General features: G+C 32.2%; 2 protein-coding genes across 3 annotated transcripts; both read right to left on the reverse strand.

The window, feature by feature from the left end:
- Positions 1 to 5,777, reverse strand: LOC115995728 (pentatricopeptide repeat-containing protein At3g47530). 2 transcript variants are annotated; one of them, XR_004093557.1, is made up of 2 exons: positions 3,596 to 5,777; positions 1 to 161 (listed from the first exon to the last, which is right to left on the reverse strand). XR_004093557.1 is itself a non-coding variant. In XM_031234837.1 (1 exon), the coding sequence occupies exon 1, from the start codon at positions 5,633 to 5,635 to the stop codon at positions 3,737 to 3,739; it is 1,899 nt and encodes a 632-aa protein (XP_031090697.1). In that variant the 5' UTR covers positions 5,636 to 5,777; the 3' UTR covers positions 3,005 to 3,736. The 2 variants fall into 2 exon arrangements, 1 of the variants encoding a protein (XP_031090697.1); XM_031234837.1 differs by lacking the exon at positions 1 to 161 and having other exon boundaries at positions 3,005 to 5,777.
- Positions 5,778 to 15,016: 9,239 nt separating this feature from the next.
- Positions 15,017 to 18,228, reverse strand: LOC115995916 (protein RKD2-like). The gene is made up of 5 exons (XM_031235063.1): positions 18,098 to 18,228; positions 17,847 to 18,013; positions 17,457 to 17,513; positions 16,961 to 17,352; positions 15,017 to 15,352 (listed from the first exon to the last, which is right to left on the reverse strand). Exons 1-5 carry the CDS (start codon positions 18,226 to 18,228, stop codon positions 15,017 to 15,019), a joined length of 1,083 nt encoding a protein of 360 aa, XP_031090923.1.
- Positions 18,229 to 25,144: the final 6,916 nt, after the last annotated feature.

Genomic DNA, 25,144 nt, shown 5'->3' on the forward strand with positions numbered 1-25,144 from the left:
TTAGAGGTGAAGAAGACCTTTGTGTGCAAAGTGTACAAGCAAGGGATGAGAACATGTGGACTGACGGGGCGACTCGCACTTACAATTTACCTCCTCCAACGGCTCTTGGGCAGGGGTTCTAGAGGCTTAAAATTAGCTTGCCGTAAGCTAAAAAACCTAATCTATCAAAAAAAAAAATTGTAGGTTAGTGAAGGGATCGGATACATAATACATCCGAGTGTGCCACATTGGTGTGCATGTGATTTGATATTATTGTCATAATTATATTTTTCAATTTATGTAGAATTACAAAATAGCATAAAATGTTTTCTTACTCCTTTCTTCACCAAGGGATGTTTTTCTTGCAATGTTTAATAATAAAATTCCACAATTTATTTGATAAGTGATAACAAATACTTTTTTTTTTTTTGGAAAAGAAAAACCTAAATTCATTAAGAATCTAAGAAAAAGTGTCAAATACAAAGGGGAGCATGGTTAAAGCTAATATGGTGTCTAGACTGAGAATTTACCGCCCTTGCTAAGAGCATACTTATTAATGGGGTTTTTTACGATTTTTTAGGAGTTTTTATAAGTGTAATTAGGAAAGAGAAAGTGAAAGGGGAGGGAAAAAATATAAAACAAATAGGCGTGCCTGAGTGTGCACTGCGCGTGCCTGCTGGCACATAGTTACAGCCACTCACGCATGTGTGGTTGGGATAAAAGTTATGTGGGGCCCATTTTACTGCTATGACCCTTTGTTTTGCAAGAGTAACTTTTTCATTCTCTCACCTCACTTCTCTCTTGTCATGTTGGCATTATTTTCTAAATATCCTTGTATTACTTTTTTTTGTGGATGCTCTAAGGTATGGGCGACTATATTCGTTAACCTATGAATATAACCGAAGGACACTAATTCGAAGTGCCTAGCAGTTTTTCTAACATCTTCAATTGCACGGCCTGCATATGAGAAGTCTTGAACCGGAGAGTTGAGTAATTGACATACATTTAGGCAATCTATTTCTATGATGACACGTTGTCTACCTTCATTTTGGAGCCAAGACAATTGACTCCTTTACCGCCAATATTTCTACCAAGTGAGGGTTGTCCTGAAACTCTTTATCCTCATATAGAAGCACTACTCCAAATGAAGCCTGGTTGTTTGTACTGAAGATTGCAGCATCCACCTGACAAATTAAAGTTGGGGCTGGTGTTGAGGAATTGATCCTGTCATCATCTGGGTGATCCCAGGAAGGGCGTTGTGAGGTCTACTTGGGGTAGTGGAATGATGGCCAGTGGTTATATATAGGGTCACAAGTCCTCTCACAGCTCACACTTCATTCCTCATACACCATCTAGAGAGAGCTGAGCCAAGTGAGAGACAAAAACGTTTACGCAAAACTCTGCTGCAGTCCGGATCATCCAACCTTTGTCGATATAATTATTCTAACAGTGGCTTCCAATTAACCAGTAATGCAGCAACCATAACCATGATATTCGTTGGATGCACCTGCTTGTTTTCCCATAGTTTGCTGTTGTATACGACTTTTCCATATTGCCCACATCAATGCTGTACCTCATTCATGCCTTGGGGGAATGTTGGTGAGTGAAGAACAAATTTGCTGACGTCTTTCCCAATCTCTGGCCAGAAATAATGTTGATAAAAAGTTGGATTAAAACCGTTGGGGCCAGATGATTTATCTGAAGCCATGGAGAAAACTACCTGTTTAACCTCCTCTGGTGTGTAATCTCCTCCACCCAAGCTTCGCTGCCTCTACCCCTTTCACCCTACATACCTAAGTAGAATAAAAGGCAATCATCTAGAGTTTTTGCAAATGCTTCCATCAGACTTTTCAAATGAGGATGTTGAGCTCTCTTCTCATTCAGTGAAAGTATATCATTGAAATCCCCAACTACCAATGAAGGTAGATCTGATTTAGTCTGTAAGGATCTCAGTAAGTCCCATGAGAGGTCTTTCGGGGAAGCCGTAGAAGTATGTTAACCTCCAGTTTTGGGTTCCAGGTAGCCCAACTTCCACATCTATATGATTAGCCAAGTAGCTAGCTAAGTAGGTTTGCTGAATTTTTTTTCCATCCAAAGTAATGTTAGACCTCCTCCCAATCCGCCATTGTCCGTGCAAAATACCCCTTCATACCCGAGTGAGTGATAACAAATATATAATTTCTTTATTTGTTCATTTTATAATTTTGAAATTTACTTTCAAGACTATATCAGTAGTGCAATAACAATGTACCAAAAAATTCATTCCACAATGTTAGTGCTTCAAACACAAATGTCATAATATAATATTCAAATAAAACAATAATAAATTTTATAATTAAGCAAAGCAAATAAGCAAAATAATAATAATAATAATAATAAATAAATAAATACACATTAGTTTGCAATTCTACATAAATTGAAGATTTATTATAATAATGTCGAGCAATATGATAATATAGATGCTTTGTTGCCAAATAATAATCCAACTCAACAAATTTAAATTGGATAATCCTAAATTCCTAATGATGGGTTAGGTAGTATAATTGGGTAAAATTGTTATAAACTGTAAATATTTGGTATTAAATTACCAAAATGTAAAAATTTGGATATAAACGTAACAAAATACAAATGTTTGATTTATTTTTTTTAATATCAATAAGCCTTTTTTTAATACACCGAATGATACAAACTAATCTAATAAATCTCAACCATGTGACACCCACAATTAGGGGTGACCGTGGAGCAGATTGAAGCGAATTTAGGTTGAATTCACATCTAATCCACTAAAGGTGAATTTGAAAAAATCTCATCCGCTTCCACAGCTACTAGAGGTGTGAATCCAATCTTATCCAATTCGCTAATGTTATATTTGGTAGATTGGATGTGGATAGAATGGTAGATTTTAAGTTTAAATGATAAAATAAAGTATAATATAATATTTCAAGCATTCAGAAATCAAAATTACAAATTTTCAAGCATTCTATTAAAAAGACACCCAATTATCCAAGTTTTTTAAAAATACAAATTTAAAATTTAAAATTCATACAAATTTAAATTATAAATTTTCATTCTATCTTCAAAGCAATGTTGAACTTGTGATTGTGACGTTGTGAAGAAGAACAAATCTGACTTGAACAATAAAAAGGTGGAAAGTCGTAGGCGATAATTGAGAAAGAGATACCTAAAATCCTAGGCTAAGTGTATAAAAATTAGAAATTATAATTGAATTATAATCTTAGAATTGGGTTACACTCACCGTAGGACACCAAGAAGCAAACACCATACACAAACACCATGGTAATACCTAATAGCTGAACCATTACTCCAACAAGTTCAATTCTCCATCAGAGTATCTTCCATTACAGAATGCAGTTTCCAGTCCTCTAATCCAGTGACAAACTACATCATCAACTTCCATCTCTACTTCACTATGCAAGAGATCCTAACCAATCAGATTTCCTTATTCTATTTTTATTCTTTTTCTTCTTTTTGTAAAAATATCCTCTATATTATTGATTTCCATGATAGTTGAAAATTGTTTAAGTTATCCTCTTCATCTACCAATAGTCAAGAGACAATGTAAAATCTTGAAAGCTAAATCAGTTAGAATGCATACCTTCTTCTGGCTGCCACAACAATTTGATGGCATTGCCCGTAACTTTCCAGAAGGGAAAATCTTAAAACTTTGTTGTTCCATATGCTCATTCTGAGTTTCTGTGCATCCTATGTGTGCAATCATGTGTTGAACTATTTCAGATTACCAATAGTCATTGCAAGAGCAGCGTCCTCCTCTAAAATGGTGAAAGCGGGTGCGATCTCTAATAACTACTGCCCTGTTGTAGACCCCGGACAAAATCTTTGCAAAGTTGTGGCAGTCAACGCAAATCCGGAGGTCTTTAGCAACTCTAATTGTTGTGCCGGGTGGAGTTGAGAGAACACCAAAAGCTATTGCCAACTTCTCGCTGTGATAAGACAATGTAAACCTCTTTTCTTCCACCTCCGTGTTGTGCAGCTCTGATGTTATTTCAGCGACATATCCTGCAATTTTCAGTTGCCTATTAATCTCGTCCAGCATTTCATAAATCTCAGTCATCCTAGGATGTGAAACATCATCTGCAATGAATTCATGTATTTCGCCTTTCATTTCAATGGTACTGCAAGCCGGGGTTGTATGGATTCCATTCTCTTTCATCAACTTCCTCAAGTTCACTACCTTCTCCCAATCAGCCACTGAAGAATACATATTCAATAATAGCACATAATCTCCGGCTTCTTGTGCCTTGAGCTCAATCAGATGTTCAACGACTCGTTCACCAAGGGCAGGGTTGCGATGAATTCTACAAGCTCCCAGAAGTGTCCTCCATATTGTTGCATCCGGCTTGACTCTCATCGATTCTACAAACTCATACGCCTCTTCAAGTAGACCGGCACGGCCCATGAGATCAACCATACACCCATAGTGATGAACATTAGGCAAAATCCTAAATTCCCTGCTCATTCTATCAAACAACATGCGCCCCTCGTCCAAAAGGCCGGAGTGACTGCAAGCAGAGAGAACCCCCGTGAAAGTCTGATCATCTGGCGCCACGCCTGCTCTCTGCATCTGTTTAAAAGCCTCAATAGCATCTCTACCATAGCCATTACTTGCCAAACCCGAAACCATGGCACTCCAAGACACAACATCTTTCCTAGGCATGTTTCTAAACACCTCATACGCCTTCTCAACACATCCACAACGCGAATACATTGTTATAAGCATATTAGAAACATTCATTGCATCCCCATAGGCATGTTCTACGATATATCGATGAACTCTTTCCCCAAACTCCAATGTGTTTAGCTGTGCACAAGCCTGAAGTACCAGCAGACAAGTAACATCATCTGGCTGGCAACCATTAGAACTCTGCATCATATCAAACACACCCAAGGCATCACGACGGTGGTGATTTTTCATGTAGCAAGTAATCAATGTGTTCCAAGCAACAGTGTCTTTCACAGGAATTTCATCAAACACTTTGCAGGCGTCACCATACTTCTTACAAGACGAGTAAAAGTCCATCAACCCAGTGAGCAATAAACTATCAGATTGATGCCCATCTCTCAGAGCCTGAGCGTGAACCTGCATCCCTCTAAACAAGCACCCAATCTTTACAATACATTTAATTACAAACGACAATGACGAAGAGACAGGACAAATACCCAAAGAAAGCATTTCTCGATACAGCTCCAAACCTTGTTTCGCTAAATTTCCCATTGCATAAGCCCTGATCATAGTGTTGTAAGATGACAAATTGCGTCTTGGCAATGTATCGAACACTCTCCGGGCATAACCCAAATCCTGAAACGGCGGGAGCGAGAGGCGGGACAAGAAAGCCGAACAAACCAGGTGGTTACGAAGGAGACAAGTGCGCAGGAGGTAGGCATGGATTTGGAGAAGATGGCAACGTTGGGTACTCGATTTCACCAGTGAAATAACGATTTCTTCATTTGAGGGGGGGTTTAAGGAGCCGAGGCTTGTCGACGAAGATGGCGAAGAAGGAGGAGACAGCGAGCGATGGTGGTCCTGAAGTTGCGTCACTGCTAAGGTTAAGCGAGGAAGAGATAAAGTGTTGATTTTCTCACGAAGAGAAGTGTGAGAACGGATTGACTTCATCATTGCTGCGATGGCGAAAAACTGCAACTCATTAGGAATTGTAGAGGGAGGCAGCTCGCTCGCTCGCTCAGTCTAGCTTCATTCTTTCCCTCTCCTTCTTTCAATTGCATCTGCTGATTCTTCACCCTTCTCCTACTGCCCCTTCTTACTCTAATCTCCATTTGAGTTCTCTAACATTTATAATTGTTATAGATATATAGAAATTTCTCTATTACTTTTGGGTTTGAGCTCGCAAGTTAGGTTAGTTTATCACCTTTGGAATGTTTGACAAATAGTTAAAAAGCTTTTTATGGCTGTGTTTGTCAAACCTAGCTGAAACAGTAGCTGAAAGCTGTAAAGCTATAAGCTCGAAACTGAAATCTGAATAGCTGTTATGCTTAAAAGTGTTTGGTAAAATTAGCTTTTTGATAAGTTGATAAATGTAAAAAGACTAAAAAGGACATCTTCATAAAAGTTAAATAGTTTTAAATTTAAATAGGTTTGTTTACATATTAGTTCTTACTTTATATTTTATTAAATTATATTAATTTCATTATTTTATATTTTATATTTAAAAATATATAAAGTAGAACAAGATGTTTATAGTTCATAAAATTAGTTCATACAAAAATTATTGTTCAAACACAAATATCAAATTAAAATTACAACGAAACATATTGAAGAAAAAATGCCAAAAGAGTTTTAATTGGGAAGGATAAATGATGTCATTTATATAAAATAATAAGGATAAAGATGGAAAAAAGTTAAGAAGCTACTAGCTTATTTTTGAAAAGCTATCTGAAGTAGCGTTTCAAAATAAGCTCTTATTTTAAGCTACTAGCTTATTTTGAGAACATTACCAAACAAAGCTTATAGCTTATTAGTAGCTTAAAATAAGCTCTGCCAAACACAACCTATATCTGTTAGTAGATTGACTAGCTGCTTATGGTAAAAAGATATTTGATAAGTTGATAATTGATTACCTGCAAAATGATTTTTAAAGGTATAATTTATTTTTTTTAAAAGCTGCTTTGAGAATATTTTTTAATTTTAGCGCTTTGGAAGAAAAAAGTTGATTAACCAAACACTCATATTGACTATTTAACCAATTCAAACAGCTAATAATGATCAAGCAAATTAAAATTAGTTGATAAGCTAACTATGTTAACAAATAGGGCCAAAAACAATTAATGCAAAAGAGCAAGTTTCCCTCGTAACTTAACTTTTTTAAGTGACAAATTTTACTAAGGACCATGTCTATGTAGCAAGTATGAAATAAAGACACAATATCATTTTAATTACATTTCAATTTTATTTGACAATGTACGTAACTTTGATTTTTAGTTTCATTTTTCACGCATACTAATTTCATTATAGTAACGCTAAAGTATCTTTTAATTACATTTTAGGTTCATTTAACAATATATCCATACTAGTTTATTTTTTAATTTTATTTTCTACCCATACTAGTTTCATTATAGATTTATAGTAATGCTGAAATATATTTTAATTACATTTCATATTTATTTGACAATATACGTTATTGCATGAGTTTTGTTCTTTAGTTTTATTTTTCTCACACACCAGTTTCATCATAGTAATGTTCATTTCTATATATCTATGACATAATACATTACTTGGAATGGTTCCCAGTAATGGTAAAAACAAAAAACAAAAAAACAAAACAAAACAAAACAAAACAAAAAGGTACCATATTGGACCTAGTATAACAACTGAACTTTGAGTAATACAGAATTTTAGTTTCAGTGAAATTAAGTATAAATAATTATTAATTCAAGTATGAACATAGTTCTCTCATTTGGAAAAGAAATAGAATATTTAGTTAATTTTAACAATTTTTTAATAAAATTATATATAAATCAATTCACATTGGGGTCAGGTTTTCTTTTACCAAGTCAAAAAGATAATTAGTTACTTACACTACATTTTCAATTTTTGTTACTACAGAATGAACTTTCATCAATGTTTCAGTGATAAAAATACCCACTTGCCAGTTGCCAATGGCAATTCTTATTATTATGAGCAATTTTAATTTGATTGGATTTTGCTTATCCTTTCATATAGAGATAGAGCACATTATCTTCACTAGCGTATTCGGGTAATTAATTTTCATTGATTATTGTTATTATAATTGAAACTTAATTAGTAATTATATTTATCTCCTCACCCCATAATGCTTCAACTTGTGCAATCGTGAATGATATAAAAGAATTAGTTAGGTCCTTTAACTAGCCTTTCGGGTCTATCTCCGTCCATTTTGCAGTCCAGATTCACCCACCGTCCATTTTGCAGTCCTGGTTCACTCTGATAGGCACGAAGGCTGGCCTAAGGAGAATTATCACTTCTCGAAATATCCAAACTAATTAAGAATATTGCAAAGATCATCCCCATGCAGAAGTTCATGTGCCACTTGAACTACTCCTTTCGCCCTTTGGGTTTAAAGAAGGGTTTAAAGAATTGGTACTCAATTACACCGTATATTTTAATCAATAATAAACTAGTCAATATAGTATAAAGTGTAGCAAACACATCATCTTGCAATTACATATAACCCACCAAAACATACTAGACCTAAGATAACCACTTTTTTAATGCATAATAATTAATATAATTGAAACCAAAATACAAATGATAATGAAATAGGAGATCTGGAAATGAAAACATCATTGTTTCCAATTATTATTATTATTATAATTCTTCAGCTGGTAAAGCATGCTTGGGTTGCAGTAAAGTCTCAGAACTCAATGAAACTATAAAGTGTTACTTCATACTTCTTCTTCTCAGCAATTCTTTTTTGTATGAAATAGCATTGTCTTTGTCCTCCTTGTGTATGTCATGGTTTTCAATCAGCTGCCCATGCAGTTGATCACAAAACTTATCATGATCGCTTTGAACAACCTATATATAGAATTCAAAAATATTAATTAATTAATTTATATATATATATATATATATATATATATATATATATATATATATATATCAAGTATGTTCTGTTGCACATACTTTTATTTTATCCTATACCTTCCCCTTTTAAAAGGGAAATCTCTCCGCGCACCGAGAGTTCCCACACCCTGACCCCGACAAGATTGTAAAGGGTAAATCACGGCGACTCAGCAGTCTTTAGGTGGGAGGACTAGTGCCGGCCGCTAGGGCTCAATCTCGAGTCCTTTTCCCCGCTAGGGCTCAATCTCGAGTCCTTACCCCCGCTAGGGCTCAATCTCGAGTCCTTGCCTCTCAATCCACCACCTAACGTCACGGTGACTCAACCGTCTTTAGGTGGAATCTTTAGGTGGGAGGACTAGTGCTGGCCGCTAGGGCTAAATCTCGAGTCCTTGCCCCTCAATCCACCACCTGATATCACGGTGAGTCAACAATCTTTAAGTGGGAGGACCAATGTCATCCTTGAGTTCAATCAACCACCTGATAAAGATTAACTGAGCTACCCGTGTGGGAGAAGTGATTTTTGGGTCTTTAGGGGAGTAGGAGAGAACCTAACACGAGGTTTTCAGGTGCTAATATCGAACGATTATATTACAACAAATTAAATACAAATAATTTTAATCAATCAAAAAGGAGGAAATTAAACTCCTCCATAACTAAAGGCTACAAATTCAAACTCAATAATATTTTTTCAAGATTGGAAAACGGTAATCGCACAATATGTTAAACATAAAAAGGGTAATATATATATATATATATATATATATATATATATATATATATATATATATATAAATGGAAACACTCACTGGTTTTGTATCTGACTTTGAGTGTCCGTGGTGGATGCAAGATTCTTTTCGCATTTGTTGTTGGGACGACATCTTCTTGTCTTCTAAAGTTCTAATAATAATAATATAATGTTGATTTTGTATGCATTTCTAATTTTCTCAGGTGAATAAATAAATGAATGAATGGAAGTGAGAAGAATCAGGGGAAATTGCGCCCCACCAAAGAATCGCTATACTATGGAATAAATTTGAACAACAATTTTGGTCCTCCTGTTTTTTCTCACCCAAATCCTAATATTGAGGCACTTGTAATGATGGCACTATTCCGGATCATCACATCTTCTGCATTTCTTAAGCAATTAGGCATAAGCAGAGTTATGTTATTTTGTCAATTGGCACTACTAATATGCTTTTTTTTTTTTTATTACTAGTATTTTTGCCTGTAAGTTGTACGGAAAAGATTTGCAATAATACTAAAAAAAAAAACGGCAGCATACTAACAACATAAAAAATGCATAACAATAAATACAAAATAAAGCAATATGACCAAACATGACCATGATTTTATTCCTATTAAATAAAACAATATACAATTGAGCAATATTAAATAAACCATATCTTGATCGCAGCAACAGAATTTGCAGATTTGAAAGTGGAGAGGTCTGGAATAATTGCACTGTATTCTGCGTTTCTCTTTTAAAGTTCACAATATAGGATTAGGGATTTATATAAGGTTGTATCTTATTACGATAGAATTGTAATATAATATGAATTGTAATGTAGAATTGTGATACAATAGAAATTGTAATGTAGAATTGTACAAAGAATAGGAAAATAGGAGATAATCGCATCCTAAATATTGTAGGAATGTTTTGGGCGGGAAGCTTAAAGTGAGGATTTTGTTTTTATATATAGTATAGATAGATATAGATTTATGTGTATTTTTTTTTTAAATTTTAAAATTGGCCCATCAAAATATATAAAATTAGGGTTATATTGAGAAATTAAAAACAAAACTTACTTTTTACATAACATTTTTCTCTATTCTCACAAATTTTAATTATGATTTAAAATTATGTATTGACATTATTATTCTCTCTCTCCCACACACATATATATAAGCATTTGTCTTATTACTTGTTAGTAAATATATATGATTTGTTTGATATAAATATAATATATGAGACTAGTGTTTCACCTGTGTGATGCATAAAATAAATTATTCATTATGAATTTAAATAAAAATTTAGGAAAAAAAGATGTTAAAATATATAATATAATAATACAGTTTGACTTTCATATATTTGATAAGTATTTATTATTATATCAGAAAAAATTAAAATTAAAATTTTGTATGATTACTATAATCTCTAACAATGGTCCATGTACATATTTAGATAAATGAGTTAATCTCATTTATAGTCCTAGATTTATAGGTGACAGTCCACTTTTTAGTCATTTTTATTAGAATATCATCATTTGTTCCTAATATTATTGTGGCATGACCAATTTTAGTCCTGCGGCAACAAAATCGTTGAAATATTGTTAAATACAAAGACATTTCAATCTTTTTTATACAAAGTATGTTGAACTAGTATATTTTTTATGTTTATTTTGTTGAAAACATTCATAATTGAAGACCGAAATGTCCTTGTATTTAACGATATTTAAACTGATTTGTTGATAAAGGACCGAAAATGATTATGTCACAATAATACTAGGATCAAAATTAAAGTGGATGTTCTAATAAAAAATGACTTAAAGTGGATTGTCACCTATAAATTACCAAACATGAAATTAACTCTTAGATAAATTTATAGAGAAAGTTTATATAATTAAATCAATTTATTCTAAATTTTATTTGATATATATTATAATATCAACAATATGATGAACAATAATAACTAAGAGAATTATATATAGAAAAAAAAAGATATAAATTTTAAATTTTGTATGAGTAAATTTAAACTCTAATATAATGCATTTCCTTATATGATCGTATAATAGATTTTATATGTAGTCATGCAAATAATATTTATTAATATGTATTTAGAAAAGTTCTATAATATAATTTTTCTAATTATAATTTATATTGTTAGATTTATAATTAAGATAATTACATTTAGAAATTAACAAAATTAATATTTTAATTTTGTATGATAAATATAAATCATAAGTATATGTATGTATTTAAGTAAATTTCTAAATAGTTATTAATACAAATTTTGATAGTGTAAATACTGATCAGATACGGTAACGGTACGAACCGATCCGTCAGATTATAGCATACCGTGTGGTGAAGTCCAAAAATATGTTGGAGAACAAATAATTAAAGCAACAAAGGATAGAGAACAAGTTATAGAAGAGGAGGAAGGTTCGAGTCTGAAAGAAGACAAGTAATTTAAGGAAGTAGAAGAGGAAAGAGCAAAGGAAGTAGCGGACGAAAAAGCAAAGGAAGGAGATCGAAAGCTAAATTGAAAATATCAATTGAAGCACAATTATAAGATCATATTGGAGCCTAATTTGGAGATCAATCACTCTATACAAAAGAGGTCAAGAAACCAAATTGAATCAAACAAATCAAGAGGTGAAATTGACGACAAATCAGTCGATCAAGAGAAGCTTAAAAGCTCATATTGAAAATAAATTAATTTGAGGCATCAAGCACAACTTAGAGCACAAGTCACAACAGTACAAATTGGAAGTACAAGTGATCAAAGGCAAAGACTTGAATATTAGAAACTATAAAAGATGATCACTACACACCAGAATCTCAACTTGAACTAAAATATAATTTTTTATGCAAATTCCAAGATGAAAAATGTCAAATATGGAAAAGACCTCAAAAGTCAATAAAGCATGATTCACAAATCAAGTAGCAAAGAGGAAATTCTAACATATCATATAAAGCCACTACAATAGTCAAAAGTGTAGGTAAATTTGTTAACTCATCAGATCAGGCTACAACTACCAAGAGGCAGGGAATACATGATAATATACGTGAAAGCAAGCAAAAGAAAATATTCAAGTTCTAAGAAATATATTCTTCATATAAATATACAGTAGAAAAGATACTAAAATCTATTAAAATCTCTAATAAACTAGAGTTGGAGAGAAAAGAAAAACTATTTTTCTTGTATAAAAAATCGCTACTAAGTGTAGATAGAGGGCAAAGTAACAAGAGGATCTTATGAAAACCATGTGGAGTGCAAGATTGGTGCAAAAGCACTCTAAGTTGTAGAAAGTGATGAGTTGGTGAACTATCACTTAAGTTGTTCACTATTGTATTTTGGTGATTGATATAGTGAATTCCTCTTGGGGATAGGAGTAGAGTGGAGTAAAAGGATTACACCATATTCGAACCACTATAAAAATTCTCCCTCTCTACTTTATTTACTACTTTAACGTACTACATGCTTATAATTCTCACAATCATCTTACCTTTCTTACACTACACTTTACATCTATTCCGTTGTGCACTCTAAGTCATATCTTACTTTAAGTATTGAATATTCTTCAAAATTAATTTTTACAAGTCATAGAGCTAATCTTTAAAGTGTTAAAATTTTAAATAGTTTATTGGTATATGTTGATGATCCCCACTTCTCTAAGGTGACACACATGGAAGAAATTTTTGGGGTTCCCCTTCAATGCTCATAGTTGCATTAAGACTGATAAGCCGTGAATTAACTTATAAATATGCTTTAATTGTACTAATCTAGGTTTTTCATTGCCTTTAGAATGAACGTGGTTGTGATATTAGGGAATTACTTGACTCTTGTTTGATTAGGGCCCTATTATGCAAGAGATAGATGTATGGAATTGGAGTTTCACCTATGAGAATAGGGATTCACCATAGCCAACCCTTTCACATTTCTAACTAGCCCTTGAGAAAGGGAAGTTGGAAGGGATTATGCACACAATGTGCTTGATTAAATTCCTTACCTAGTCTAATTTCTATGAGAATGTGATTAGAACTTTGGTGGTAACCAATGTCCACGAGAGTGGCATTGGCATTGACTCGGTTTCCTCACTTCATCGTTAAGCCTTGTTTAGCCTAGAACCTTAGAACACTAGAGAAGCATTTGTGCATTGCCATTTGATTTAAATCATTTTTTTTATCATTGTTTATTTCTCAAATCAATTGTTTGTTTTACAATTATATCATGCAAACAAACCTATCAACTCGGTTAGCTTTCAAACACTTGATGATGTTGTGCTTAGCCCCTTGCTACTCAAGTCCTATCTAGCCATTCCTAGAGGATGACACTCACTAATTCAACCATTTTTTTTTTTGAAATACTAATTCAACCACTTAAAACTACAACTTTCAAAGACATTGATCCAAAATGGAAGATTTCATATACTATTCATACATCATTAATGGATTTCTATCTTTAAATTCTATTAATTTTTGTACTTTGATGTATTTCAACATCTTATTTTGGTAAATGTTCTATCATATGATAACACCTGAAATATGAACTATCTTAGTTAAGGTATGACAAATCTTATCATGATAGAAAATCCAAGATCTTCCAAAACAGCAGTACGATTGGCCATTGTCAATGCAATACAAGGAAAAAATGCTATTACATTGGTTCTATACTATTTTGGCCTTTACATGTAATCCTATTACAATATAGCGGTTATAGTAATGATTTTGGAGATTCTAAATTCATAGTGGAGAAAACCATTTCAAGAGCTGTTAAAATGCATTTTTAGCAAGTAACCAAGTTTAATTTAGTTTGCAACTAGTGTAAAAAGCTAAACTTCTACTTATATTCGTATCATACTAGTAAAACCTTATCGGATAAAGAAGAAAAATGAATTTAGCGCAGCCCAAACTACTAAAAGAAAAAAAAGAAAAAAAAATGTATCAATCTCTCTATCCCTTATTCTTCATTTACTATTTATATGAACACAAACACACACAAAATTTTCTTAACTCATTCAAACACTACAAATCAAACTTAGGCAAAGTGCCAGGTTAAGCCTTTCGTGTAAAAAAGTACACTCTTGATAATATCACCTTTACGTTACACATTTAAAGTTTGCTAGTTACCATAAAGACAAAACTATAATTTGCAATTACCATTAGTCTACAACAAAGAGAAAAAAAATAATCAAGGATAAATCATACTCATGATTCATGAAGTCATGAGAACAATTGAAAGATAAAAATGACTATTTCCTATATAAATAGGAAGACAAGAATCACATGTTTCTATTTTAAAAATAAATTAACTACTTTTTGTTTATGACATCCAAAAAAAAAAACATGATCTACAAGGTTCTATACTTGCTGATTTCATCATCTTGGATTCTCTAAGGGTAACACTTTTGTGAGAGCATCTCACATGTCCTATTTCGTGAAACGGGTCCGATATTTGATTAATGGATTGGATCTTTGATCTTAGTAATCAAATATTCAATCCGTCTTACGCAAGTTTTTACCTTTCTTTAAATTTTTTTGAAATCTACTCTTTAGAAAATAAGTACTTTGATAGGTTCAACAGATTGAGAATGTATAAATGAACAGATACTACAATATAATAGAATCAGTAATACTAAAAAAAAAAAAAAGGGGTCGTTAAATTAAAATTAAAAACTTTTGTAGCAATATCCAGCAAGGGTATGTTTCCAGCATTCATTAAAGAAAGACACTGCTAGAAGGACAACAATCAGAAATGAGAGACTTGATCTCTTCATCTTCATCATCATCATCAATATCATCAACCCTAGAACCATAACCAAGGGTAGAAATGGGAACACAAGAAGAGTTTGCATTGGATGAAGATGAAGAAGAAGAATCCACCATCCCCACAAGTCTTCTCTTCTTGTAGTTTGCCTTGAAACATGCTTGCCTTAATCTTTTTGTTGTCTCATCCAACTGCAAATCTGGTGTTCTTAACAATAGCTTCCTCTCATTTTCCAACACCTTTATGGCCTCTCTTATCTTGTCCTCCCCTTGGTTCTTTCCCAATTCCTACATAATCAAATTATATATTATCATTCATTAAATAGCTACTAAAACCCCATTGCATAATACAATATTATGTCAATAAAATTTGTCCATTATATTCGTCAATCAAATAGTGCACGAAATTTAATGCATTACTTAATCAAAGTCTCAAAAGTCATATAAATAGATGGAATTAACCAAAATGTAATGGGAATGTTCAGCAAAAACCAAACAAATCACTTTAAGATGTCAACAATATAAAATTAAAATTTTAAATATTTGCCTACTTTATTAATATGCAGTGTTGTAAAAGTCGGTATACGCCGCCGACTAAGCCCTAAGCACCCCTAAGCCAAGACAATTTCAGCCTTAGGCGGCTTTTAGTTGGCCAGCTGATTAACTAGGCCGAGGCAATTTTAGTCCTAAGCACTAGGCATCTTTTGGATGTCCGATTAACACCTAACTAGCACCTTTTGCAACATTGTTAATATGTTTAAAAAAAATTAAAGAAGCATACATCCATAAATTTATATTTACCTTAAAATTAATTATTTTTTTCTAATTCCAAATAACCAATAATTATTTTAAACCTTAAGCATAACTAATAAGCTTTACCTAACAGAGTCCTAAATTTTAGAGTAACCTTAAAGTAGTCGTTCAATTCCCTCTAAAAAGATAGCACGTTTTTCAAATTAACAGATAATTGAAATGTTACACCGTATCATTTATGACAATGGAGCACTTACCAAAGAAAATGGCACCACAAAAGGAACAATACCAATTGCCAATAAAGAGAAAAATCATCATAAATTTTAACAAGTTAAAGTACCACTTCTTTTATCAAGAAGCTAAGAACAAAACCTTAAGCATAACTAATGAGCTTTACCTAACAGAGTCCTAAATTTTAGAGTAATCTTAAAGTAGTCGTTCAATTCCCTCTAAAAAGATAGCACATTTTTCAAATTAACAGATAATTGAAATGTTACTCCGTATCATTTATGACAATGGAGCACTTACCAAAGAAAATGGCACCACAAAAGGAACAATACCAATTGCCAATAAAGAGAAAAATCATCATAAATTTTAACAAGTTAAAGTACCACTTCTTTTATCAAGAAGCTAAGAACAAAAAATTCAAACCAGATAAAAAATATATATATCTCTTTGACCAAAAAAATCTTATAAAATAAAGAAAATTAAACAGAAAAATTACGGTCCAGTGTCTAATCAATAAATTTTTTTGTCAAATCAAGAGATGTCATGTGCAGACCTTAAATTGTAAGAGGCACTTTTAAGTCGTACTATACTCAGACTAATTCTCGTTCACACCGAACCGACCCAATTAAGAGACACAGTGCTTGTTAGATTGGTTAGAGTCAACGGTTGCTGCCACTGAGACTCAAACCCACTCCCATCATCCATATGGGAGTGTAAACCAGGACACCGGGTGCCACTAGACCATGAGGTATTTGGCACTAATCAGTAAATTAATTACACATGTTCATAATGGACCTAAATTTGAACCCTACCACCCTATCATGTTACTTTAAAAAACGTAAATTTCTTAATTTAAGGTAAACGTAAATTATAATTATAATTTTTTTTTTTTTAAAAAAAGTGAAAATAGTGTACCTGAACATTCTTGATTAGGGATTCCAAGCTCATCAATTTCCGGTGAGGCCACCGGCGAATTCCCAGTTCCCGGCATCTTTTCTTCAACAACGTTAACCCAATATTTAGCTCCTTAGCAGCTTGACTTATTGGCATGTAAAAGTAGTTGGAAACAGTTTCTCTGCTCAACGTTTTGGAAATGCAACATTTCTCTTCAACCCCACTCCCACTTTTCTTACCCTTCTTATTGTCTTCCACACTGCCATTGGAGATCTCCATATTATCACTACCACCATTGGAGACTAAGGTGTGGTTTTCAGCTTCAACATCATTTGCACCTATGCCAAATTCCTCACTAATTGCTCCGTTCAACTCTCCCAATCCATTTCCAAAACCCCACAATGAATTGCAGTCTGCAAGTTAAGGTGTCAATTAGTACCAGTATCATGTTTTTATGTACCCAGTGAAGTGTGTGTGTGTGTTTTTTTGGTGTAACTTAGGATAAACAACATCAGACCCCTCAGTGAATTGTAGGCACTTCTGAGGTTGTAACTACTGGCCTGAAGATTTAAAACTGCTCCATACCCAAGACCCAGAATCAACATTTGGCTAACGATTTAGAACTGTTTCATACCCAAGACCCAGAATCAACATTTAGCTAACGATTTAGAACTGTTCCATAACCAAGACCCAGAATCGACATTTGGCTAAAGATGAATAAATCTTTTCTACTGAACCACACCCCAATCCCCAGATATATACACATGCATGCTTATGGTGGAAATTTCTGAGGTTTTGTTGACACTAGTGCCTTTTGTATTACCAAATATGTGTTTATATACACATACATGTATATGTATGTATGTATGTATATATATACTAGTGTGGGTGTGAATGCATATATTACCTTGGACAATGTTGTGGCTGCTTTGTTCAATATCCATGGATGAATAAAGTGGAGCTTCATTAACAAATGGTTCCATTGCTGAAGCTGCTGCTGGGGATGCCTCAAAAGGACTCTCTTGCATTGAAAACCCACAATGGTAATCCCAAAGAGAGTATTCTGAGTATCCACTGTTTCAAAACAACAAAAATCCATAAAACATTTCGAAAAAAAAAAAAAAAAAAAACATTACAATAAACACTAAAAGAACAGACCTGAAATAATCATAATCAAGAAGTGGACAGTCAATCTGCTGGGTAAATGACTCAAAATCATCTCCATATTCTTGTTTGGGCATCATTTTCACATCATACATGGATGAAGAAGAAGAAGAATGGGTTTCCATTACCCTGGAGAAACAAGAAAGGAACAGAAAGAAAATTCCCAGAATTGTTTAAGAACTTGTTTGCATGTCAGTGTAGAAAAAGAGTATAAGAAGGGGAAGATAATTAGGCAAAAAGAGGAAATGGTTCAAATGTGAAAAGGAATTATTACTCCGCAGTGAATTAATGCACAGGAAATCGTGAGCCGTCGGACGTGTATGCGAAGAGTTTGGAAATTGATGTAATTAATTATTCATCATAATTATTTGTAATTTTTTTTTCTCTTAAAGGCTAAGTATGTAATAAATTATAGAAAAGAAAATTAAAAATATTTTAAAAATAAAAACTAAGAAGAGTATATTTATGATTTTAAAAAATAAATAAATTACAATTTACAACATAGTAAATAAAAATGCCATATAAAAAATAAAAATATTTTAAAATTTTCATAATTATTAAAATTCACTATTAATGCAATGCTTTCTATTTTAAAAGTATAACATTTTTGTATACTACATTGTAGTAATTTTATTTTCATATTCTAAAAGTATTCTCATATATTTCTATAACACAAACGGTAGTAATTTATTCCCCATCCCAAAAATATTGTCTACTTTTAATACTTCATAAATTCTAAGTACTTTTTTTTTTTTGCATCTATGTATTTTGTGTGTGATATCACATCATTTTATACTTTTCCAATTACTTAATGATATTTAATAAATAAAAAGAAAATAGATTGAAATGTGATAATTTATTTACGGTATGTAGTGCCTATCAATTATAATACGTAAAACTAAATACAGTACGTGTATGAAAATATGAATATATAAATCATCATTTATTCCGTAGTAATTGAAAGTATTTAATAAAGGGTCACACTTGTGTGAGACCGTCTCACTGATCCTTATTCGTGAGACGTGTCGGGTCGGGTCAAAGCACCATGCAAATGTCATACTTATATGTGCAAATCTCACACTTATATGCTCAAATATAACACTAATCAAAAATACAATTTTTTTTACTAATAAGAGAAAAAGTAATAAATTTTTTCATAATAAGTAATGTTGACAAGTGCCTCTCACTTATAAGGGCAAATATAATACTTTTGAGAAAAAATGTAATACTTTTAAATCAAAATGTAAAAGTATTGTATTTTCCCTTAAAAGTATTACATTTACCCTAATAAGTAACAAAAATTTTATTCCTGATTAGTATTACATTTGAGCATATAAGTATGACATTTGTGCATATAAGTGTTACATTTGCATCTTGACCCGACCCGTCTCATGGTGAGACGGTCTCACACAAGTTTTTGCCTTTAATAGATGCTACTATGATTTTTCTATCCAATCTTTTTTCTTTGATAATATAATCAAGGGAAAATGTCACTTTTTCCCCCTATGTTATGTGCTTATAGCACCTTTTTCCCCTGTGTTATTAAAGTGGCAATTTTTCCCCCTGAAATGTTAAATTGACATTGTTACCCTTAAAAATAATTATTTTATTTATTTTTCTTCTCCAACAAATTATTACTTATAGGTATGGATGATCACGATTCGGTTCGAACTAACCAAACACTGTTGCAATCATACTGAAATAGTATGGACGGTTCTGGTTACGATTCATAACTGAAAAAATAAAATTAAATAATTATTGAACCGTGAACCGGAACTTAACCAAGTCATATATAGTAAAAATGATCAAACACTTATTTTGATAAATCGGTACGATTCGGTTCCAATTTCGATTTTGAACCGCCAATCAAAACTTATTTATTTATTTATTTATTTTTATAATTTTATTTCTAATTTAAAAATAGTCTAAATTCAACAATTATTTTATTTTATTTTTTTGGTTCTGAATCGTAACCGTAACTGTCTATACTATTTAAGTTCAATTGCTACAGTGTTCGATTACGTTCATATCGAACTGTGATCTTCCATACATATTAGTAATAATTGGTTGGAGAATAAAAATAAATGAAATGGTTATTTTTAAGGGCAAAAATGTCAATTTAATATTACAAGGGAGAAAACTACCACTTTTAAAATAACTGAGGGAGAAACACTGTCATTTTAATAACACAGGGGGAAAAAGTGCTATAAGCACATAACATAGGGGGGAAAGTGTCATTTTCCCTATAATCAACTAACAATCATATGATTGTTGAAATTTGAAATGATATATTATAAACAACAACAATGGCAATAATAATAATAATAATAATAATAATAATAATAATAATAATAATAATATAAGGAATTACAATTGGGCAAGTTTAATTTTCTTCTCTAATTAATATAAAGTTGTAATATTACACCTTAATTAGTCACTGTTGTGATGTGTTTTAGTCATTGTTTTTATAAATGGTGCAATTTTCATCCGTAATTAACATGCATTTGCAATAATATCCCCTAATTAATCACCAAGGTAATGCATGTTTTTGTGTGTATATATATATATATATATATATGAATAAAGATTAAAAAAATAGTCATTAAATTAAACTACACACAAAAATGTAATTTCATCATCTAATTCAAAAAATGTAATTAATATTTTGAATAAATCAAATTCATCAAATTCATGCAATTAAACCAAAAGTAGCCTATACTCCTACTCCTAGTTCCATAATGTGGTGGAACTTCCATGCATGCTGACATGGTAATTATTTTTTAAACCAATGAATTTTTAAACAATTAATTTGTAAAATTTAATTTAATAATTTTTAATAAAATAAAATTTAAAAATTTAAAGAAAAAACCACCACATTCCCTTCGTCTTTAGGTTAGAGACAAAGAAAGCTCTTCTTCTCTCGTCAAAGACGAAGGTGGACAAGGGGTTTTGTTTTGGTTTTTTTATTTATTTAAATTTTAAAAATTAAAATTTTAAATGTTGACTTCCACATCAGTACGGAATTAGAAATACCAGTCACTTTTGATTTTGTTGCACAAATTTGACGTGGGTTATGTCTTAACTTATTTTTGAGCTTATATATTCTTTTAACTTACAAATAACAACGACTAAATATGCTATCTTGATGACTGATGAGCAATTAAAGGTGTTATTGTATTATTGCAACCCATGCATGTCAATAGAGAAGAAAATTACACTATTCATCATAACATAAACTAATTAAAATTTTCACCTTGACAACTAGCTAATTAGGGGTACTATTATTATTATACAACTCTATGTTAATTAGGAATGAAAATAACGCATGCCCTATAACTTATAAATTAAAATTACTATATTTCTAAAATAAAATTTTAATTTCTCAATTATTCCTATTTAATATCCCTGACCATTTCAGTTGCAAAGTTACTCTTCACTCCAGCCGAGTTGCATGATTGTCCATCGGCTAACGTTTACATTAATTACCTTACTTTTTTTTTTTTTTTTTTTTTTACCTTCCATCCAATTATTATTATTATTATTAAATTATTATTATTATTATTATTTATTATTATTATTATTATTGTGTATATTTTCATATTGCAATCACCCACATTTGAAGAGTAATTTTTTACAATTCCTCTTGAGCCATCCAGCTATTGTGCCTCTCTGAGCGAGCTGGGATTAGTCAGGTGGACCGGACGGTTAAACGAATGGAGAAAGACAGGAACAGCTCGTGGGTTTACACAAAAAAAAAAAATTAAAAAAAATTGCACTTTTAATTATAAAAATATAGATGGGTAAACTTCTTAGATTATTTGAATTTAATTTATTATTATAAGACATTATGGAATGTAGTTATTAATTAAAGTTATACCTTTCAATTTATTTTATATTTAAAAAAAAAACATGCAAGGTGTACATTTCTGAGTATAATACCAGCATTATTTAAGTCACTTTACGTTATAATAATCTGTAGTTCAACAAGTAATTTGATGTGTATTTTAATTCATAATTATAAGATCATTAGGAGATTTACCAAAAAAAAAAAAAGATCATTAGGAGCAAAACAAGCAAGATAATTAATAAATATTCAGCAAAATTAAAAAAGAAAAAAAAAAGTAAAAATCTAAAACAAGAAGAATCGTGCACCAATCATTTAGAGTAACGAAATTAGACAATTAATTTATACGATGTATCAGACTATCAGTAGTTTTTTTTTTTTTTTGAAAATGACTATCAGTAGTTTTTATTGTCATTATGGCATAATAGAGAGGTTACGTTAAATGTACTAAAAATGCCCCTTTTAACTCATTAATAAATGAGAGGTAGTGGTAATAATATATTCGTTTTATATTATATAGTTATATTAGGCTGCCCACAGACTTAGTTCACTGGTTCAGTAGGTATAGAAGAGACCAAGGTTCGAACTTTCGGCATTTGGCCCTGTCTGCTGAGCTATTAAGTTACCGTGATTTATATCTTCCCAAATGCTTTGTAGGCTCGGAATGTGAGGACCCTTGGGGTTGGAGATTCAACCTTTTGGCAGTTTTGGGTGAAGAAGAATTATATTATGTGTATGGGTCAACCCTAGTCAAGTTAGTCGCCCAATTGACTTGATAACCACAATATTTCAAGTTTAACTCTTCGTACATGTAAGCTGCTTATTGGTCCTTTTTTGTTTGAATTGATTAGTTATGGGAAATCTAAGTTTTTTTTTTTTTTGTTTTTTTTTTTACGTCTTTGTAGCCTTTTTAACAGCTAAGGTCACAATCGGGGTATTCACCGAAAGTGCATATTCAGGTAGTAACGGTAGACTTTTCCGTAAATCAAAGTTATATTATACTTATGATTGCTCTTTATTTTACTTTGTACGTACTCTTTGTTAATATGACAAGTGTCAATTGGTACCCAGAAAATAAAAACTCTCAAAATTTTTTCCCTTTCATTGTCTCCAAAATGTCTCTTACGCCATCAGATTGGTGAGTCAGAATCGAAGATCCACACTAGTTGCCTTGCCTCATGTTAGTAAGATAGTCAACACATTGATTATCTTCACGAAATACATGAACGATCTCACACTCATCAAACTGGTTCATAATAAATTTGCAATCGGCAATCAGCGTATCAGCTTCAGGCTTGGACGCAATTTCTTTATTCATAGTTTGAACCAATGCTTCCGAATGAAATTATAAATATTGTTGAGTTTATTAAATGAAACAATTGTTATTAAATATAATTATTTTGTGTGTTTGGTTGGGGGTTTAGGCATAAGGAATGGGTATGAAAGTGATTGTTTGTGTTTGGTTGATAGGTTTTGTGAATGCTACTATGAGTTTGGAATAACCCATTAATGACGAAACCCATACTCTTATTAAATAAGGGTTTCATCTCCCTTCCTCCTTTCTTTCTCAACTATTAATAATCATTCCTATTCCACCCAATTACCAAACATGTTAAATACTTTCACCAAAACCCATTACCATTACCAAGTATTTGATACCCATTTCAATTCCGATTCCCATGTGCGAACCAAACGCACCCTTAGTAAGAAGCTAAGGAATGTTTTTAATGGCTGAAAGGAATATTTTAAAATTTATATGGTATGTCCCTAAAATAAAAAGTGAAGGATCATTTAATAAGGTGTGCAGAAATTAAGAAAAGAGTTCCATCCCAACATGAGCATCTCCAAAGTGTACTGCAATAGGATAAGACAGTATCTTTAGGGGGGAATCTTTGACCCCCTCAAATTAGAATTCTAGTTTTAGCAATATTATAATTCAAATATTATTTATTTGAAAATTTTTACAATAATATGGATTATAGTGCGATTTATTTATTAAAATTGATGGTACTCTTTTGCCTTGCTAACATTGTAATCCACATTATTACATGTAGAATCTAAAGCAACTTAGCCACTCCTTCCTGTGTAAAGTCGTGCTAAGCTTTTTAATTTGTTTCTTTAGAGCAAGTCCATGAGTAGTTTTTATATAGTTTTTGCAGAGTTTTAGTCGAGTTAGAGAAAAGAGATGAGAGGAGAGAGAAGGAAAATGAATTACTGCTGCAAATTAAATTTTTTGTGAGATCCCTCTTAGAGAAAAATAAAAAATATTTACTACAAGTGCACGTTCTTTTAACGAGGTTTTCTCCTCGCCCTATGACCCTAGCCGGCAAAGGACAACAAGGAGGTAAACCAGTCTAGGTTACCCATAGCTGACCGGCTCAAACCCAAGGGTTTGAGGATCGAACCTCCGACCTCTCGGTTGTAGGTAGAGAGCACTCTTACCACTTGGGCTGTCCTTACGGACACTGCAAGTGCACGTTGAGCACATCTATCGCACCCAGTAGGCACGTGTTGCAGGACCATTCCAATCAAAATAGGAGTCTTATACAATAATTTAATTCGGATCCCTTTTCAAATAATTCCAATATATACACATAAAAGTTGGGCCATTGACGAAATTGAGACTTCATTAAGCCTTAGCATGGTAATTATGTAATATATATACTTCTCTAATTGAGACTTCATTAAGCCTTAGCATGCAACTTGTAATTATGTAAATATATACCCCAATTTTTGGGGTCCTGTGCATATATCAATAGTTATTGCGTCCACGGTCTAAAACGATATTGTTTCTTGTAAATTCTTTTTACGTGACCCATTGTAACATACATTTTTTATAATTCATAATGTACTAATTAATCTAAAGCATGAATTACATTATTCTAACTCATAAAATTCAACGACGTCGTTTTGAATTATGGTCCACATAGTTGTGTGTACCATGACCCACACAATAATTTGCTGGCAGATATGCTCAGGGCGGGCCCAGCCAGCTGTGCGTAAAAACCAAATTAAACCTTTTTTGTTTTTGCTTTTCTTTTTTCTCTCTGGTCTCTCTTTACTCTTTTTCCTACTTGGCTTTGAAAAAAATCATCCTAAAAAATTATCAAAAAAAAAAAAACCCTCCTAAAAATTGAACTCTTGATCTGCTCTTAATCGAAAAAACCACCCCTTTTGCTCCCACTCATTTTTATGAA

Source organism: Ipomoea triloba, chromosome 11 (genome assembly GCF_003576645.1).
Source record: "Ipomoea triloba cultivar NCNSP0323 chromosome 11, ASM357664v1".
Lineage (NCBI taxonomy): Eukaryota > Viridiplantae > Streptophyta > Magnoliopsida > Solanales > Convolvulaceae > Ipomoea > Ipomoea triloba.

What these genes read in the sequence shown, in the direction of transcription:
- LOC115995728 (XM_031234837.1), bottom strand. Translation starts at nt 5,635, where the DNA reads ATGATGAAGTCAATCCGTTCTCACACTTCTCTTCGTGAGAAAATCAAC.
- LOC115995916 (XM_031235063.1), bottom strand. Translation starts at nt 18,228, where the DNA reads ATGGAAACCCATTCTTCTTCTTCTTCATCCATGTATGATGTGAAAATG. An exon ending in CAGCCACAACATTGTCCAAG is followed by an intron (nt 17,514 to 17,846) that starts GTAATATATGCA and finishes GGTATGGAGCAG; the next exon opens with TTTTAAATCTTCAGGCCAGT. An exon ending in TGCCTACAATTCACTGAGGG is followed by an intron (nt 17,353 to 17,456) that starts GTCTGATGTTGT and finishes CTTAACTTGCAG; the next exon opens with ACTGCAATTCATTGTGGGGT.